Here is a 20,278-nt window from a genome sequence, read left to right as displayed (position 1 = left end):
CAGAGGAAAATAAACACCTAAAACATTTTACACAGTTGGATTCTAACAAAATCAGCTTCACTTCCTAAGGGTTCCCTAAGCTTTCATAGGCCGCTATTACACCAAATCGCCTCTGACTAACAGTTCGAAATTACCTCCACATGTGACTCAACAATAAAGATATTCCTACAACTGACGCCGGTTTACGAGAGCAGCGGAAAACACCATCTGTAAGTGTTCAAAACCGGAGATTCGGATCTCGACCGCCACACGCGACAACCTCATCTCTTACCCGACTGATTTGGATTTGTCGCAGTTATAATTCGCCCTTTGTTTTGATAAACACATCTGGATGTGGGAAAACACAAGGGGCAGGACAGACAGAGTTTAAGAGGATACTCATGAATAGAAAAAAAAAACTATTAATTCACACTGCTTAAAAAGACCTTAAGGTTGGTTTTAGCCTTGCCAAGCTTATAAAAACTCATCAGAGATACAAAAATACTTTGCAGACAGATTAGATAAAAACACAAACGTTCAACACTCATATGAAGAAGATATTTCTTGCTGAACGATCAACCATTCTCCTGTTTACTTATCCACAACGTTTGATGTCAGCAAGTGAGAAAAGATTTACGAGGTATGAAAATCATGTGTTTCTGTGTGAAAGTTGACACCGGAGGCTTTAAATGCTGGAAAAACTTGACGTAACGGTTGTAGCGATGATGCAAAGACATGCAATAAATCAATTTCATATTAATGGATTTACATTTTTGTTTAAATTTTATTTTTTGTGGCCTTTATTGATAGAAACCTAAACAGCAATGGTGAACCATTTTACTTTAGTAAACAAATAAAATTATAATTTTTAACAAAATAAATGTAGGCATGATTAACCGGTAAAAATTTGTCAACCGGTAGAGATTTTGGACTATCGTGGTCATAGATATGTATATAAAGGCTAGATGGCTCGTCCGCGCTGCTGGTCAATTGAGTGCAACGTCCGCATTTTGGCGGCCATCTTACGACAGGGTGCTCGCTCACTCGTAGCATTGAGTTTTAATGATGCAGGTACTTTTAAATGACCATAACTTGCTTAATTTTTTACCGATTTTCAAACGGTTTGGTTTGTTATAAACGTCAAAGATGTACCTATGACACTGCATATCTATACTAAAAATAAAAAATAAATTCATGAAACATGTTAAAGCATCCATAAATATAGCCACGTTAATAACGTTTGTAAAAACCCAAACCGTTTGAAAATCGGTAGAAAATTTAGCAAGTTATGGTCATTTAAAAGTACCTGCACCATTAAACTCAATGCTACGAGTGAGCGAGCGCCCTGTCGTAAGATGGCCGCCAGGTGATGCCGTTAGGGATTCCGCCTTGAGCCATCTAGCCCATATCTATGATCGTGGTTATGCGCCCACGTCATGCTCATGTGCGCGAACGGCACGAAAACGTAACGTTTGTACACGTATTTAAGCACCGCAGTTTTAAAACAAGTTATTTTAACCATTGAAACACAAACCACATATCTATGCGTGCGCTCTTTCTGTGTGTGAAAGGAGGGCGTAAAGGAGCGCGCAAGTCGCGCGACCGCTGCTCTTTTTGTCTGTGAGGAAGCAACCGCTGCTCATTAAACTCGTGAGCATTTTTCCCGCTTTTTTGGTCTTAAATAGATATATGCGTCAAAATCATGTCTTTTCAAGTATTCTCATAAACACGACCATTTAGGGCTTAAGAGAAAGTGAACAACTTAAAGAGAAAACGCATGTGTAATATTATATTGGGGAAAAAAATTATCCGGTCTTAAAGGGGAAGTACCTGATTTTGCTCGTGTCTGTCACTCATGTTTATCAAACAGCATTCAAAGAAAATCTCTCACTACTCTTGACTAAATCACTTTTCCACCTTTAATTAAAAATATATATACATACATACATAATTATTTATTATCATTCTTTTATCATTGACTGTTTATCTTCAGAGAGCATGAGTTTTGTTTTTTTATCTTCTTTTTAGGTTTTTGTAAGAATTATGAACATTTATATGGTATTAAAGATATTAATAACAGAAAAATCTTATTAAAACTCTATTTAAAAAACTGTACCGTGATACATGATATAAAATGAATCCTATCGTGACAGAAGATTTTGGTCAAATCGCCCACTCCTAGGCCAGGACTTGATTTTTTCCATTAATTATTTGGCTCTTAAAAAGCTGGAGGGAGTTGAAAGTGAGAAAAAAATGGGCTTGGTGACATCAACAGAGAAGGAAAGAGATTTCAGCGGTGGAGAAAGTCAATAAAACAGTCTACAAAGATAGTACACAGATGAATCATTCACAAGAAACTAAGACACTAAGTACCCAAATAAAATCAACACGTTTAGCAATATGCATATTTTGTTCTGCCTATATAATATATGACTGTACATTTAAAAATGTACTGACTGGCATCAAATGCCAGTTTGAACTTTATCGGGTTAAGTTTTCGTGCCAACAGAGAAAACAACAGGCATTGGATCCTTTGTCGTGCTTTGTGGATGTTTAAATCAGGCATCATCAAAACCACAAAGACCCACAGCAATGTCTGAGAGACCAATACAAAAGCATCTCTAAACATCCCATACAACTTGAAAAACAACCCTTGGCATTGTAAACAGGATGAAATACAAGTTTCATCATGATAACTGATAGTATCTCTTTACCAGAAACAAAGAAGCTGCATTTCATCAACTGCCTTTGCATAGTGCTGTTCCACATATCAACAAAATGCCATTATGTGAGCCTCGAGAGATGTGTTGTTCACTCTCCTATAAACATATCATGCAAACAAGATGATACAAAGACAAATATTTTACAGGTTAGACTGTTCGTTTAAACTGATTCATTCTGAAGATGATTCATTATTAAGTGGAAAATGTTTACAGGGGAACGTCTAAAGGGAAACCCCCTCAAAATGTGACTTTTTCCTGAATCTTGTCAAAGGTGATAAAGGAATGATTTCGGGTTTACCATTGTGTCTTAGTTTAAACTTTGGTTCGAGTCAGAAACTTAAAGGGACACTCCACTTTTTTTGAAAATATGCTCATTTTCCAGCTCCCCTAGAGTTAAACATTTGATTTTTAGATTTTTGGAATCCATTCAGCTGATCTCCGTGTCTGGCCCACTTTTAGCATAGCTTAGCATAATCCATTGAATCTGATTAGACCATTAGCATCATGCTAAAATATAACCAAAGAGTTTCAATATTTTTCCTATTTAAAACTTGACTCTTCTGTAATGATATTATGCAGCAGCCAAAAATAGTCCCCTTAGTAACTTTCAATGGCAGGGGACTATTTTCGGGCAGTGTGTAATATTATTGCGCTTCCTGCAGCCATGTTACGGCAGCAAAGTCCTTGATTATTACGCCAGAATGAATATCTGTCTAGAAAATCACAACTTTTAATTTTCTATCGGTCTTAGTACACGATGTAACTACAGAAGAGTCAAGTTTTAAATAGGACAAATATTGAAACCCTTTGGTTATTTTTAGCGCGATGCTAATGGTCTAATCAGATTCAATGGATTTTGCTAAGCTATGCTAAAAGTGCTAGCGCCAGACCCGGTGATCGGCTGAATGGACTCCAAAAAGGCAAAAATCACATGTTTAACTCCAGGGGAGCTGGAAAATGTGTATACCCTCAAAAAAAGTGGAGTGTCCCTCCAAAAGAATGGGTCTGGTTTGCAAATTCTCAAAATTTGTTTATAGTTCACAGATTCTGGAAAGCTGGTTTGTGTAAACATCTTAAATAGTTTTTTTAATGTCATGGCAGTCGTTGAGAGGATTCAGATCAATGTGCTCGTTTTATGGGGTGACTTATGTCGATATATTTATTTTTGTCTATGGAGAGAGATTTGTTAAAAGATTAAAGCTAAGAAATATGAACTCCTTCTGTTCATTGATTTGTTGGTTTTCTCCACATGGGTTATAGTCTAAACATCAAATGCAGCCGACTGACAAATACAATTATTTAACCTTATGGATCTATAGATCTAACTTTCTATGTCGTTCAATGGCATTCAAACACTTACCACTGCTCCACCATTTTTTGCCATTGATGATGTAATGGTCATGATCCCTGTGAAGTGTGCACTCAATGTTTGTGGCATCACTTGACGCCACATCAGGCTCTAAATAAGAGAGAGAGAGAAAAAGAAAAAGAGTTTTGCAATACTTTTGCACTACATACATCTTACCTTTACAAGTTATGAGAAAAACTAAGCTTTACAAGTGAAATGACAATAGGTATTGGTGGATAGGATACCAGCTTGTATATTTCACATGATGACAGGTTACATTTGTTGTACAAACTTTCATTACCTAAAGTAAAACTTACAACTATCATCTGTAATCTTATACAGCCAAATTTACACCCATACTTTCTGAAATAATCCAAATAACGTCATAGATCAAGACATCTGACAGCATTGGGGTGTAACAGCCCCATATGCATATGGTCAGAATTAGTCACACACACACACACACACACACACACACACACACAGGCGTGCACAAACACACGGCGTGCTCTATTAGCCGAGTAAATTTTCTTTTGTCTCAAAATGTCAAATATAAATCATGCATCAAGAAAAAGCAACATTTTAATTCTTGTTTATGTGTTTGTGTATTGGCAGTGACTGCAGACATTGTTAGCACTTGTATGGCAAATTGTTTGAGATTTGTAAGTGATTTTGAATAAAACTGTTTGCTATGTAAAAGTTACCTGTCATACAGAAACAGGAGCGTATTTCTCCTCTCAGTAAAGGCTCCAGCCAGAGTTTCTTTTGCTCTTGTGTGCCAAACAGATGAAGCACCTCCATATTTCCAGTATCTGCCAAAGCATCAACAGACCCATCAGTCACTCGCACTTTATCTACAATCATCCTGACACATGTTGAGATTATGTATGACGTTTTGACAGTTTCAAACTTACTGTTGAAAGCTGCTTTATAAAAATGGGTTGTATCTCAAGACTTGTACACTACAGAAAATCCTTTGAATATTTTGATTTAACTCAGATGTTTAGGTGTTCGTCTGATAAACAGCATATGAAATGCATGAATTTTACAAATCCGAACAAAAATATATTGGTATGTAAGAGATGATGCTTACATTATTATTACAATAAATGAAGTCACTAAAAATGTGTTAATTTAAGGAGCGGTTTCCCGGAGGTTTTAGGTTAAACCAAGACGAGTCATTAGTTATGTTAGGACATTCAAGTAGTTTTTAAAAATGTACCTTACATAAAACATTACTGGTGTGCAAACAATGGCACTGATATATGTTAAGATATGTCAGTGCAAGATGTTTTTAAATTAACTTGCATTTTAGTCTGGGAAAAACCACCCCTAAATCCTTCACACATTTCTTAAAAAAAATACAGTGACTGAAACATTATAACTGCATACATCTTTTGTAAAATTTAACTTATACATTTTTTAAATCTATACAATTTTACCACTATTTTTATATTATGTTTTTGTACCAGACAAGCTTAAAGCCTTTGTGTGTTAATTCTGCACCAAATTTTAAATGTCTGTTTCAGTCTTTCACGCTTTTATACCACTGGCCGTGCCAGATGTTAAAATTTTGGGGCTTTTCCAACACACAAATCAATGCTAAAAATGCTAGAATGTAGACCACATGGTTTATATTTTGGGGGGAAATTGAAATACATACCTACCAAGTAATGCTGGCTTACTTATTTTTTATATTCTGTTACATTACATAGAATTTATGATTGAAATTGTACAGACATTAGCTTTAAACCTATCATAAGAGGGTCCCATCTCCAAACTGCTGAAATGAAAGAGACAGACACACCTGGAGCCTGGCAATTGAAGATTTCGGGGGCGTAAAAGCAACGTCCGGTTTCCTCTGCGATGTGTGCGTAGTCCAGCTGAGAGAGACCGCTTTCTGCAGGAAGAAAGAGATTCCACAGGCCTACGGCTCGGGCTTTTGCCTATAAACACATTCAGTCTATGAATACCTGCCAAGAAGATTTCAGATCAAATTCACTTAGAAATGTGTCTTTAAAATGAAAATATAATCCAAAGACAATTTATTCCTCAAAGATTTTGTGCAAGTAACAAGCTTTTCAAGAAATATTTGAATTCCCCTGACTAACCCCCTACAGTATAACTCTGTTTACATACATATAAAAAAACTTCTATGTTCTTCATTCTTTCCCAGTTTCAACTACATGGAAATATGGCTTTGAGGACTAAAATTATTGTTAGGTCACTAACATACCAAATTCTAGGGCTGTGACGGATCACAAAACTCACAGTTCGGATCACATTGCAGTTTTTGAGGCACGGTTCGGATAATTTTTCAGATCAGCAAAAAAAAGTTGCACATTAGGTAAGGTCTAAAATTAGCATTAGGTACAGAAATCGTATTAAGTTAATAATATTGCTGTCTTTATTGTACACATTTAAATATTATTATTATTTTTAGAGCTACATAAGTAATTTTCTCTTTGTCTTTGAGTTGTTTGATTAACATTAATGACACAGATTTAAAGAGGCCATGGCATGAAAATGTGACTTTTTCCATGTTTAAGTGCTATGATTGGGTCCCCAGTACTTCTATTAACCTAGAAAATGTGAAAAAGATCAACCCAGTAACTTAGTTTTGGTAAACCATTCTCTACAAGCACATGAAAAAATAGGTCGTTGAAATTTGGCTCTCCTTATGATGTCATAAGGAGCTCTTATTATAATAATACCGCCCCTTAATCTGCACTATCCTATCACGGCACTGCCATTTAGTGCAGAGGAAAAGAAAGAGAGAAAATAATTCACAGTACAATTGAGTTGCAATTGCAACAAACCGTCCATTTGCATTTTAAAGGACACACCCAAAACGGCACATTTTTGCACACACCTACAAAGTGGCAATTTTAACATACTATAATAATTTTTTATATGATATTTTGAGCTAAAACTTCACATTTGTGCTCTGGGGACACCAAAGATTTATTTGACATCTTAAAAAGTCTTGTGCCATTGCCCCTTTAAGTAGGTTAATTGAGGTTACTGTCTCTTTAAGACCAAATAAGCACAGACTGGTTTTTGACTCTATAATTCACTTAAGACATAAACAAATGTTTTTATTAGAAAAAGAATACTGTGAGATCATTTTGTATGTATGTGCCCTGTCAAGAACAGAAAGATTTTATGTTGGCTTACTTGAAACGCGTCTCTCTGTATATGCACTACTGAGGGCACTTAAACGCGTGCCGTGCACACACACAGGCGGAAGGCCAAATCCAAACAGCGCTTCAGGAAGAAGATGCAGCATAAACAGTCGCTTCACATAAAAACGTTACGTTGTTTTTCATTGCTCTATTCAGCAAACGTATTAATGCACAACAACACAGTAGCGCAACTCTCTCTATAGTTTGCACATGAGGAGTTCTGATCTTTGAAGGGATGATTAAGCCTGACTGGAGCTGGACCGGACACATAAATTGTTATAAAATAACTTGAATGTTAACATTTGCAAGCCTTAGAAACACATATTAATCCGCAAATCGCATGCGAGCCGAACCGGGGGTTGTGAGCCGCACGGATCATGGATCAACAGCGATCCGTCACATTCTCCTGTTTGTAAGTCACTTTTGAAAAACAAAGCAGGGTAACATTCATGTGTTATGTACCAAGCAGGATTAGGGCCAAGCAAAAATAAAAAATAAAACCATACCGAGATTAAAGTAATTAAAATGCAAGAATAAAGTCATTATTTAACGAGAATAAAGTCGTAAAATTTTGAGAATGAAGTCAATATATTCAGTTTAGGCTTATTCTTTACGTTGTTTACTGTATTAAGACACTAAATTCACTACACACTATAATATATTATTAATAAGCATGTGCGGTCAAGCAGAAAAGCCCAGAATGTGCTTGTTTTCAGTGAAGGAAAAGAACGTGCCCTTTAGCGGTTTGTGTTCGTATTTTGGGATCTTCTGCTTGCATGTACACAGAATGTTTTTATTAATAAAATGTTTACAGAATATGGTGTTTTAATATTACAGTGTTGATGCATTAATCCACATTCAATATTATCTTTTAGGGTTTTAAGGGTCTGCACTTAGGGTAAAGATTTTATATTGTTGCTTTCATGAGAACAAAACACGCCTAAAGTGAAATGTAGCCTATGGTTGCATTTATCTCAATTGTAAGTTCATAAAACCCAAGAGGCTTTCCATTCCTCCCTCGGCCATACGATAAATATCCTCCATCACCTGTGCACTTTCATTTAGGTCCTCCATGTGCGTATACTTTACCCTACCCAATTAACAAAACCCTTTATTCATCACGATATTCTGTTCATTGCATTTTATATAAGGGGATTCCTTAAAATTGCCTTTCTGAGCACATCTCCCTCATATTGTTTTATTAATAAGACAGGTATGTAATTTGGTATCTGCTTTGCAGATCTGCTTGTTCACATCACTCCAAACACGTTAATGAAAAAATATGACATTATTATCAAAATTGTATATTTTATTCTCGTTAAATAAAGACTTTATTCTCGTTAAATAACGACTTTATTCTCGTTAAATAACGACTTTATTCTCGTTAAATAACGACTTTATTCTTGTTAAATAACGACTTTATTTTAGCGGCTGTCGCGTTCCGCACGTAACTTCCGGTAAACTCCGCTAAGAATAAATAACAACATTTATTCTTAGAACGCAGTGTATTTATTTAACAAGCTAAAAAACAACACATAGATTACATAGGAAACCCAAACATTGTTTTTTTTTTCGACGAGGCATTTGTTCAAGAGATCAGTTTAGCAACTCAGACCATTAAAAAAACGAAACTGGAAGTAAGGTTTGGATCCAGACCCGTATCACGTGCGTCCGATGAAACTGTCTATATTTATTCTGAGTTTTTTTCTCGTTAAATAATGACTTTATTCTCGCATTTTAATTACTTTAATCTGGAGATGGTTTTATTTTTTTATTTTAGCTTGGCCCTAATTCTCATTGGTAGTACCGGATGTGACAAAAAAGGACACAATATTTTAGGAGACATACTTTGTAGGAATTCTGTAAACTAAAAGGCACAAAACAAAAGCAATAATACTTAACAAATGGATAAGGTATGCCTCTTTAAAGAACATTTAATATTTATTTGTATGTGCATTTATGAGGGAAAAAAACATTATGGATGTGACATTTCTAAAATGTGCACTTTAGTGATGCACCTGTATCAGCTGTCGATATTTATTGGCCGTTTTTTGATGAATTTGAAACCATCGACATATCGGCAATAAGACGAGAAAGGCTGATACCGATTGTTTATTAATTAACCGCATAAAGGCAATGAATTGCATGTCTGTTGTTCAATTAAAATGATTTAATGTTCTGGTGTGCACTATACTTAAGCACCGACAGAAAACCTTTGTTAAGCTGGCTCAAATGTCTTGGACAATAAAAGAAACAAGACTGCACTTTAGTGGAGGAAAAGAAGTCCAACTTTTTTTGAAGTAGCAATATTTATACTCTGTTTAAAGCAATAGCACTGGCATTATTTATGTTTATTAAAGAAATCCATGAGTTAATGGTGTTAATAAAAGGAATGCTGAATAGTAGGGCTGGGACAACGCGTCAACATAATCGACGACGTCGACGCAAAACATACGTTGACGCAAAATATGCGCGTCCATTCGTCAGACCCAAAAAGGCGGCGCTGTAGAGTAGTAGCAACGCGAGTGGCTTCAGTCCACGGCGGTTTCAATTCACACAGCAAGGGTGAGCAGTGGCTGCGGCCACGCGGCGCGTGGTTTTTTCGGCGCCCATACAAGCATGCACCCCGCCGCATGAGCAGCGCGAGCTCGCGGCTCTGTAGCAACAGTGCTGCAATCGTTTCTGTGTCGGTTCTGCTGCGCTGCTCATGCTCAATTAAAGTGAAAGTGCTTTGTTTATGGTTTAAATGCTTGTGGATTTACGCGAAAAAGTGTCATTTTACCATAAAACCATGAATGTGATGCCAAGTGTGTTTTAAACAGTCATTTGAGCAATTTAACAGAAAGCAATGAAATATGTCACTGTTGCCAGAAGACTGCCCTTTCATTCACTCTCTGTCCAGCAGTAAATGAGTCCTAGTCTATCTTAACAAACTTAAGAGAAAGAGATTTAATAATATATGTGTTTCTTAAGTCTATAATTGTGTTTATATATCTGTCATTAAATGGACTAGAACAGCATGAAAACAATGTGGATTAAACAAATCAAATTATAAAAATTACACTGACCATCAAAAGGCACATTGAAGAGGTTTTGCTCATAAATGCATGTAAAATGAATTAATTTGAACTTGAGATTTTTATACAGTTACTAAACTGCACAGTATGCACCGCAAACGCTTTATTGAATGCTACCTCTGACTAAGAATGCATTATTTTGCACTTGTGTAGTCTTTTTTTATTTTGAAATTTTAAGAGCAATAAACATATATTGAAATGTTTACATTCAGATATGTAAATCAACACGTTTAAATTGCTATTAGTTAATTAATGGGGAGATAATCGAGAATCGAATCGAATCGAAGTCGAATCGGACTGATAAAATGAATCGTTAGATTAATCAATGCATTGAAAAAAATCGCTAGATTAATCATTAAAAATAATCGTTTATCCCAGCCCTACTGAATAGCAAAAAACACCTTTGAACGTTGTCATGTTGTCTTATTATATTTGTTTTAGCTTAATTTGTGCCTCTCTTATTATGTTGGTCATTTGAATATTAATTAGATCCAATCCATGTTCAGTAAAAATAATTTGATGTAGAAATAAACTAGCTAATAGACCAACTGTATAGTATTGTATACAAGTGTTTAATATCGGTATCGGCATTGGTCAGAAGTTGTCTGTTTAAATCGGTATCGGCCCAAAAAATCCTATCGGTGCATCCCTAGTGCACTTACTTAACTATGGAAAATAAATTAAAAAACGCTTTAAAAACTTTAACCGAGACTTTGCAAAACCACCAAATATTGGCATCTAAGATATCAGAATGGTTAAAAACTGGGTAAAAACTTTACTTTTCATGATGTGGTTGACATTTTCATGAAATTGCCCATTTGCTGAATCAATTAATGATGAAATATTGTAAATCTAAATGTCACGTAAAAAAAATCAATGTTTTAAAAATAATCTGACTTATCTTAGTGTCAATGCTTTATATTAAAATGTTTAAAAAATGTTGTAGGGGCCACTGGTGTAGCGGGCAGTGCTTCGGCACGTATTACGCAGATACACTTTCGGTGACCTGAGTTTCAGTCTTAGCTCGGCATCCTTTGCCGGTCCCATTTCCCTTTCTCCACCCAGTACTTTCCTAAAGATAAACATGCCCCCAAAAAAACAACATAAAAAATATTTTTTTTAAATTGGACCAATTTCGATAACCTAAACAAATTCACATCCCCTTGCATCCTCTCTATACCCCCAGTTCTGACAAGGGCTTGACCTACTTGGTGGTAAACAATTGCTTGTTAGATCCAAAAAAAGATCCAATGTTTAAATATTACTAGATCTCGTTTTCCCTTCAGGAACTGTTGCATAATTTAGCTGATTTAAAGGGGACAGAGAATGAAAAAACATTTTAACCTTGTCTTTGTTGAATAATGGTAGTCTACCCACATTCACAAACATACAAAAAGTGCTAAACATGCTAAACATCTCAGTCTCATAGAAATTCCTCTTTTAGAAATGTCAGCCAGAAAACAGCCCAATCTGAAAAACTGATGCTTATGACATCACAGGCATCTTACTGCCCCTCCACTTTAAAATAATTGGCTACATTTTTTGAGTGGCAACAAAGTCAGCCAATCAGTAATGAGATTGCAACCAGTAGGGGGAGGCAAAAAGGTGCAAAACCACTTGTTTAAAATCCCCCACCCTAATAGAACGATCTGAGAGAGGTTTTTAGGAAGCTTCTAAGGGCGCACTCACATTATCCAAACCAAACCAAACCATGCCCCAGCGCGATTGTCACCCCTCCCTACTCCCCCAGGTGCACGCACTCACACTGTACTTTTTATCGATCGGAGTCCGGGCGCGCTTTCGTCATTAAAATGCGATTGTTTTGAAAAAAGCAGGAAGTAAAGCTCTCTCTTAACAGTGGAACCCACCGTAATGATAAGTCTGTGTTTTTTATTCGGAGTCGTTTGGTGCGCGATTACAGACAGCCTTCTCACATGTCATCATATTGCTTAGTTGATCTGTCACGTGCGCTGCTCGGACATTCAGGTAACCCCGCTGCGCGCATCAAAAAGTTTTTACGGCGGCAGATGAAGGTGAGTGGTCGCGCAGCTGACGTCTTCACTTTTTGAATCGCGCTCAGGCGCGAATGCGCTCACACCACAGCCTTCCGCGCCTGAGCACAAGTGAACCGCGCTCCGGCCCACCTCTGCAACCCGGCCGTGGCGCGATTAACCAATCCGTGCCCGGGCGCGGAACAAAGCGATCACACTTGTCAAACAAACCAGGCTTTGGGGGTCAAACGCGCCCGAGCGCGGTTTGGTTTGGATAGTGTAAGTGCGCCCTAAGGCATTACAGACCCAAACAAAAAAATGTTTGTCTACATGTCACATCACAGAACAAAGATAAATACCCCGTTCAATCATTCTATGTCACCTTTAAGTATTATTATAACAAAGCAGAATGGAAATGTACTGCTCGCGGAAGTGAAGGGTTCAAGTCAAGGACCTGGCGTCTCCTTGAAATGGAGACAAAACATTATCTCCAACTTGTGAACACTCTCAGAAATAAAGGTACAAAAGTTGTCACTGGGACAGTACCCTTTCAAAAAGGTACACCTTTGTACCCAAAGAGTGCATATTAGTACTTTGAACTGCCAAAATGTACCTTTAAAGGTACATATTTGTACCTAAATGGTACATATTAGGACTTTTTTTAAAAGGTACTGCCCCAGTGACAGCTTCGTACCTTTATTTTTGACAGTGAAGACAAAACAGCGTAACATTAAATAAAATAGCTAAAATAGTTTAAAATGATTAGTAAAAGGAACTAAACATAAACACATATGGATATAAGAACTGACACAGTGGTCAGTAACCTTTAGATAACACACACACAAGTTTTCAAAAAAGTCATATATAATTGTGCATATTATCATTACCTTCAGCTCCTCTATCACAGGAGGTGTGTCCCATCTCTCAGGCATGTCTTTGTGTTTAGCATAATATTTCTTTACCTCCTACAACATAAAAAAGTACAAAATGAGAACCAACCCACACCAACTTGCAATACAAAACACTTAATAGTTATTTGTATAGACACCTGAATACCACACCCACTCATTGAGCATTTGCAGTTTAAACACCATGCACTCATTTTATAAAGACTTTCTGCAGGGATTTGCTCTCATTCAGTCACAAGAGCATCAGTGAGGTCAGGTCTGGCCTTTTGTGCAGGCCAGACAAGTTTTTCCAAACCAGATTTTTTTTTGTGCACAGTGGCATTGTAATACAGGAACAGAAACCCTCCTCCTGTTACCACAAAGCAGTAAGTGACACAGTTCTGTAGAATATGACTGTATTAAATAGCAGTAAAATGGGAATTACGGGAAAAGCCGTTACTTAGAAAAGGGTGTATGCATATACTTTTAGCCACGTAGTGCATATCTGCATGTTTTTTCCAGATGGTGGTGTTGCTGACCTGTTGGGCAGGAAGTACATGCTTTCTCATGAACTCTCTGACGTGCTGAAGGACGCTCTGACCATTGGGTGACTGTAGGAACAGCTGATCGGGGGACGGCATGGATAGCGTTGGGCTGCAGATGAAAGACACTTCACCTTATTCAAATCAATTATTTATAATTACATATAATCACAAGTTAATTGCGTATAATGACAATGCAGAAGCAATAATGATTACATAGTCTAATTGTAGGGATGGGTAATCTTTCATTAAAAGTCACCCAGCTAAATGATTTACTGTTTCTACATATAATCATCCATCATAATGTCAAGAGCATTCAGTGAAAATATAACCTTGATATCTTTAAAATGGTATACACTGAATAGAGAAAGTATTCTGTATAAGTTCTGTATTGGTGTGACCCTGCCTGTAGAATGTACACTGTCCCACAGGTGGGACGTTTGGCATTACATATTTAAAACAATAATTTCATAGTCTAAACCAATACCAATCTTGACAAACTATATACCATTGGAAAACTCTAGGAATGTAGTTTTTATATTTCAACACCACTTTGCTAAAAAAATTATGTAGTAAGAGTCATTTTCTAAAATGTTGCAGGCCAACATGTGGGCCCAAAGTGTTAAAACATATTTGTAAATATCCTATAAACCTGAAAAACCTTGACAAAATATATTGTTGGAATGTAGATTTCATATTTCAAAGCCATTTGATAATAGAAATTGTGTAGTGACAGTAATTTTGTTAAATGTCACTCACCCCATAAGAAAACATATGAATTATTATATATTTATAACACTAACACCCTATAAACTTGAAATAATCTTGACAAACTATATATTGTTGGAATGCTCTAGGAATGTAGTTTTCATATTTTAAAAAACTTTTGGCATTTAACACAATGCAGAGACAGTAATTTATTAATTTGTGACAAGATAATGCAGCTACCCGTTTACACCTAGTGGCCTTCGTTGTTAAAAGCACTAAAAGTGTGACAGAAACCAAATTTTTTGTGTTTTTAACTTGAAATTTGGTTCAGAACTTTTGGGAGTAAAACATTTTAATTTTTATAGACATTTGATTAGAGAGTACTGTATATACTTTGTTGCATTATTTTTATTATTTCAAATCAATTTAAACTGGTATAACTATTTTTAATTTAGTATTCACAACTTCAAACACTTCAGTGAAAAACTTTAAAGTGTCTTTTTTAAAACAAGACCAAATCTTTTGCATCTAGACCAAAGAATGCCAGACTTATGCTGCATTTACACCAACCGCGGTAGAGGCGTGAAGCGCAAGTGATTTCAATGTTAAGTCAATGTGAAGGCGCGTTGACGCGCGTCAGGAGGTCCCACGACGCGGAAGCGTTCGGCGCGGAGCAGAAGAGGGGCGAATTGAGCGTTGTGCGCGGTACACGCGAATGGTGCTTTTGTGCATTTTGCGTTTCACGCGAATTTGCGGCTGACGCCCGAGTTGAAAATTTTGAACTTTGGCGGAATTTTGCACCGCGTTAACCAATCAGGAGCCTGCCTGCTGCTGTGGTGGCTGCCCCGCCCGGACTGTAACATCAGTCATCTTCGCACAGCACTTGCCCCTCCCACAAGAAGCGGAGTTTGCCTCTGACGTGCGTCAAATGCTTTCTTTTTTCGCGCGTCTACTCCGCTCTACACGCGCGAATGCATCCAAAGTGTTCAAGCGGCAAACTAGGCGCGGTAGACGCGATTTTGACGCCCAAAACGCGTTTGGTGTAAACTCAGCATTATAGTAATTTGAAAGTGCATATCACATTCCCCCCCCCCCCCCCCACTTAAAAGCTTACACTGAAAATAACTTGTATTGCCAGATCTTAAAATGTCCCAGTGCCATTGACTTGTCTCAAGATACACACTAGTAACATCTTTTTCTAAGGCATGTTGATAAAAGATGTTTAATTACACCAAGCGCGTTTCAGGCGTCAAAATCGCGTCTACCGCGCCTAGTTTGCCACTTGAACAGTTTGAATGCATTCGCGAGTGTAGAGCGGAGTAGACGCGCGGAAAAAGTAAGCATTTGACGCGAGTCAGAGGCAAAATCCGCTTCTCGTGGGAGGGGCAAGTGCTATGCGGTTGTCTTTTTGCATGATTTATGTTGATTGTGCATTTATCAAGAGAGTTACCAGTTTGTATTTGGTAACCTTACTATAAGGGGAAAATAAATGGCGCGGGTCGATAAATGTCACGTGACTCAAAAGTGAAATGTGTATTTACAACTTACCAGGTTGCCCAAAGTCCTCACTGACACTCTTCCAAGCGAGGTCCTTTTTATTCCTGTCTCCTCTATAGAAATAAAAACTTGTGTCGTATAGCTCCGAGGGACTGCTTACAGACAATATCAAGCGTTGGTTGAATAAGTGACTCCGGGCGGGGCTGCCACCACAGCAGCAAGCAGGCTCCTGATTGGTTAACGCGGCGCGAAATTCCACCAAACTTCAACATTTTCAACTTGGGCGTCAGCTGCAAATTTGCGTGAACCACAAAATGCACAAAAAGCACCAATCGCGCGCACCGCGCACAACACTCAATTCGCACCTTTTGCATGAACTAGACGCGTGAATGAGGCGGAAACGCGTCTTCCGCGCCAAACGCCTCATCCGCGCCTCGGGACCTCCAGATGCGCGTCACGCCTCTACCGCGTTTGGTGTAAACGCAGCATTACAACATCTGTGGGCACTATAAACCAAAAGATTTGCATAACAGTGATGGATGTCACTTTACTGTGACTGTGATGGATGATGGTATGAGATGGCCGTACCTGAGGGCAATCTGCAGACCCAGCTCAGCTAAAGGCTCCACGCTCTCTCCAAACTCGGATGCATTGGCAGAACTTGCATTTCCCAACAAATGCCTTGCATAGATTCCCTTAAACAGATAGAGAATTACCATGAATGAATAGCTTGTAGCTTTCTCAAGGAACAGCACTGTGTGTCAGGGGTTTTATATGTCATATATGACCCTGTCTGTGAAATCCAGGCTAAAATTTCCTAATGATGAAATTAAGAGCATCAAAGTTTGACTTCACATTGATATTTACTGAATGTTCTTTACATTATGTAGGATGATTTTATGTAGAAAACAAACTACTTTAGCTGGGTTTTCACAGGCAGGGTCACACACTTTTAAACCAAATCAAATAAAAAGAAATGGTATGCTGGAAAAAAATGATTCATCTTCGAAAAATAATATTGTTTAAGGCGGGCTGCACAATTTATGAGAAACGCTTTGGAAAAGGAGTCGGGCCGAGTACCAAAACACACTTGTAGCCAATCAGCAGTAAGGGGCATATCTACTTACCGACATCGTTGCCTGGGTTATGTATGTGTGGGGTGGCTGGGTGTGTTTGTTTAGGTGATTTCAAATATTAACATTGGCTTTCAGACATTGTGCACCCCGCCTTAAACTGTGTACCAGAAAATTATTTGATCTCCATATTTGTGAGATGTGTGGATGTCTAACTGATTAATATATATTAATATTAACAGTTTAATACAATACTATATACCAGATTCATACCTGTGCAATTGCAGCCATTTTGAAAATGGCCATGGCAATAAAGAAGTTTTGTTGAGGAAGAGACTTTGGGATCCCTCGACAATGGCAGTAAATGGAGATCAGGTCGGTTGCAGAGGGAATTCCTGGTGAACAACAATAAAGACAATAAATAGACAAAAAAGCAAGGAGCGTCGTTTTCTGTAAAAGTCATAACCATAAAAGTTTGGTTGGTAGAGCATTGCGTTAGCAGCTCAAAGGTCATAGGTTTGATTCCCAGGGAACACACATACTGATTAAATAAATTGAAAGTGAGTCACTTCTGATAGAAGTGTCTGCAGATGCATTAATATAAATATAAAAATGTAACCATACAAGGGATATGTTTAAGTCACGGTCCAGTGGTTTGTGCATATATTCTGACCCACTGCAGGAGACAAAGGTTCTGCATCTGTATGAGTCTGTATCATGTTTTTATCCTATTTTTAAAGCAACACTAAAGAGTTTTTGCTCTTTGCTCCCCCTACAGGTTGGAATGGGAATTGTCCATTACCACTGTCGTAAATAATTTAGCCTACTGCAGCAAAGCTGGCTCTAAATTGGATTGTAGGTCTGCCGTAAAGTAAGTTTTTGTAGTTTTCACTCCCCCCGCGACCGCGACCCGATGGTTGGAAACTTCTTTAGTGTGGTTTTGGCCGATAGAGAGCTGCAAAGCGAATGTGAAAGTGTTGTTCACCCTGTTTCGAGTGGATGATGACTGAAAATTTTTTGGAAACGTTATTTTAAGGTAAAAAAAATCTCTTTAGTGTTGCTTTACAGGTCCAGTGTGTAGATTTTAGTGGCATCTAGTGGTGAGATTGTAAACTGCAACCGACAGCTCAGTTTACACCTCACCCCTCCATTTCAAAATGCATAGAAAAGCTACGGTAGCCAAGACAGGACAAACAAGTCATTGTCTGAAACAACGTAGTGACAAAACGTGAGTTTGTCAATTTAGGGCTACTGAAGAAACACGACAGCCACTTCCATGTAAGGAGAACCGTGGTGTATGTAGATAAAAACAGTTCATTCTAAGGTAATAAAACAATACAGTTCATTATGTAAGATCTTTATACATGACTGATAATATAGTTATGTAAATTATATTGCATTTCGGTCAAGAGAAATTACTAAACCTTACACAGTGCACCTTTAATCTTCCTCGCCATGATTTCTAATTCTGTGCCTAAAAAGTGTCAAAATAACAATAACAATTTAAAAACAATAACAAGATGCAAACACTACCGTCTATTCCCGTGACTCCGCCCATTGAGCTGATGACCCTGTAGCGACTAGGCCAATAGTGTGGCATTAGAAAGTAGGCCAAGTCTGCTATTGGCTGCCCGGTTGTGGACAATTCCCAGTCCAGGACAGCCATTACGCGAGCCTGCAAAGAGACAAAAAATATTCAGATGAACGAAGTGTCACTACATTTATTTTTTTTGTAAGAGGTGCAGAGGTTTCGATTTGAGTGATAGAAATACACAAAAAAATAAATTACTCACTTCCACATGATTACACAAGAAAATTTAATAACAACGTTCTGATAAAAGATAAGTTATAATGGAAGGTTAATTAAAGACTTGCTCTACCAGTCTGTTTTTATTCATTTGATCTTTACAATTTTCTCTGCAATACATCATATGCTGACAGAACAGGAAATGGAAAATGCTTATTAAATTCAGGCACACAATGCCACTGTTATAAAGGCAGTTTTTACATGAAATTTGATTGACAAGACGTTGGAAAAGCAATTTTGGACATATTAGCAATAAAATACAAGCAAGTCTCACACAAGTTTGAACATATATTACTAATTTTTATAAAAGTTGTAATGCTTTAGTACCTCTGTAGGGTGGAATATCAGATTGTCAATTCGAAAATCACCATGAACAAGGGTCACTTCATCGTCATTGGTTGGCAGGTTGTGGCTCAACCAATCAGAGAGTTTATCCATAGCTGGTATCTCTTTATGGGCAGAGGCTTTGTACTGTTTTGTCCATGTGGATACCTAAAAAAACCCCTGGAAATTATTTTTGTTATGGGCCAAAAAACAACCGGTAGCTTTTAAGTAAAATTGCATTTATTTGGGCATGTCAGCTCACCTGTCTTCTACAATAGCCCGCCCCCTTCCCGTATCCCTGAAGACCGAGTGTCCTGACATCAAGAGAATGAAGCCTGGCTAGTGTCTCCACTGCAGCCACATAAAGGGCACCCCGTTCTGCTGCACTGATCCCTGGGAGCCTCAGGTCCCTGAATATACGACCCTAATGTGCAGGCACAAAGACAATATAGTGCCAACCAACTAACCATTTAAACTACATTACTGTAAATAAATCAGCAGAGAAACATTAATCACGACTGCCCCCTGCTGGTTCAGTTTGGAATCTCAACTGTGAAACAACATGCAAAATATATATTGGTTTTGTTTTCAAGTAGAACACAAGAGACATAATACAAGCTTTTGAGCTATACGTAACACTTTAACCACTGTACACAGATTTAATAATGTATGAATACCTCTACATGCTCCATGATGTAAAACTCTGTACCGATGACTGATGTATCTGTGCAATACAGCAGTGGATGAGGAACAGGAAAACCAGCAGAATGCAGAGCCTTTTGAACTTTGTACTCTCTGTCCACCTGTACTCACACAAAAAATAAGTCAGACTTCAATAAATTTGTGCATCATAAACTGTTATTGTTGGGCATCATCTTCTGATTCAAACATTAACCAAATCAAACTGAAATGATAACTTACAATACCAGACAAATGTTTACATTTACTTGTCTAAAATGTTTTTAATCTAGAAATTAGTTTTGTGGATAAATTGTATTCTTAATATAAAATAAGATTATATTATGTAAGGAATAATTGACTACAAGCCATGGAATTATTAGAAAATAACGCACACCCAAGGTGGTAATTTGCGTTGTGCCATTGCACTGCGATTGTGCATTATTTTCAAATAATTCA

At 37.5% G+C, this 20,278-nt stretch overlaps 1 protein-coding gene across 1 annotated transcript in view; it reads right to left on the bottom strand.

Moving 5' to 3' along the window:
* Nucleotides 1-20,278, bottom strand: part of acad11 (acyl-CoA dehydrogenase family, member 11) — a 65,525-nt gene that overhangs the window by 43,227 nt on the left and 2,020 nt on the right. The window contains exons 3-13 of the mRNA XM_055181357.2: nt 19,819-19,944; nt 19,404-19,565; nt 19,145-19,309; nt 18,544-18,685; nt 17,284-17,405; nt 16,526-16,632; nt 13,730-13,844; nt 13,191-13,268; nt 5,858-5,996; nt 4,755-4,862; nt 4,063-4,161 (exon numbers count right to left, since the gene is read on the bottom strand). Of these exons, the coding sequence (XP_055037332.2) occupies nt 4,063-4,161; nt 4,755-4,862; nt 5,858-5,996; nt 13,191-13,268; nt 13,730-13,844; nt 16,526-16,632; nt 17,284-17,405; nt 18,544-18,685; nt 19,145-19,309; nt 19,404-19,565; nt 19,819-19,944 (1,363 nt within the window). The remainder of the gene's footprint in view (nt 1-4,062; nt 4,162-4,754; nt 4,863-5,857; nt 5,997-13,190; nt 13,269-13,729; nt 13,845-16,525; nt 16,633-17,283; nt 17,406-18,543; nt 18,686-19,144; nt 19,310-19,403; nt 19,566-19,818; nt 19,945-20,278) is intronic.

This window comes from Misgurnus anguillicaudatus, chromosome 25 (assembly GCF_027580225.2).
Source record: "Misgurnus anguillicaudatus chromosome 25, ASM2758022v2, whole genome shotgun sequence".
Taxonomy (NCBI): Eukaryota; Metazoa; Chordata; class Actinopteri; order Cypriniformes; family Cobitidae; genus Misgurnus; species Misgurnus anguillicaudatus.
The sequence above is the reverse complement of the archived record's forward strand: the minus strand, read 5'-3'. Positions and strand labels throughout refer to the sequence as shown.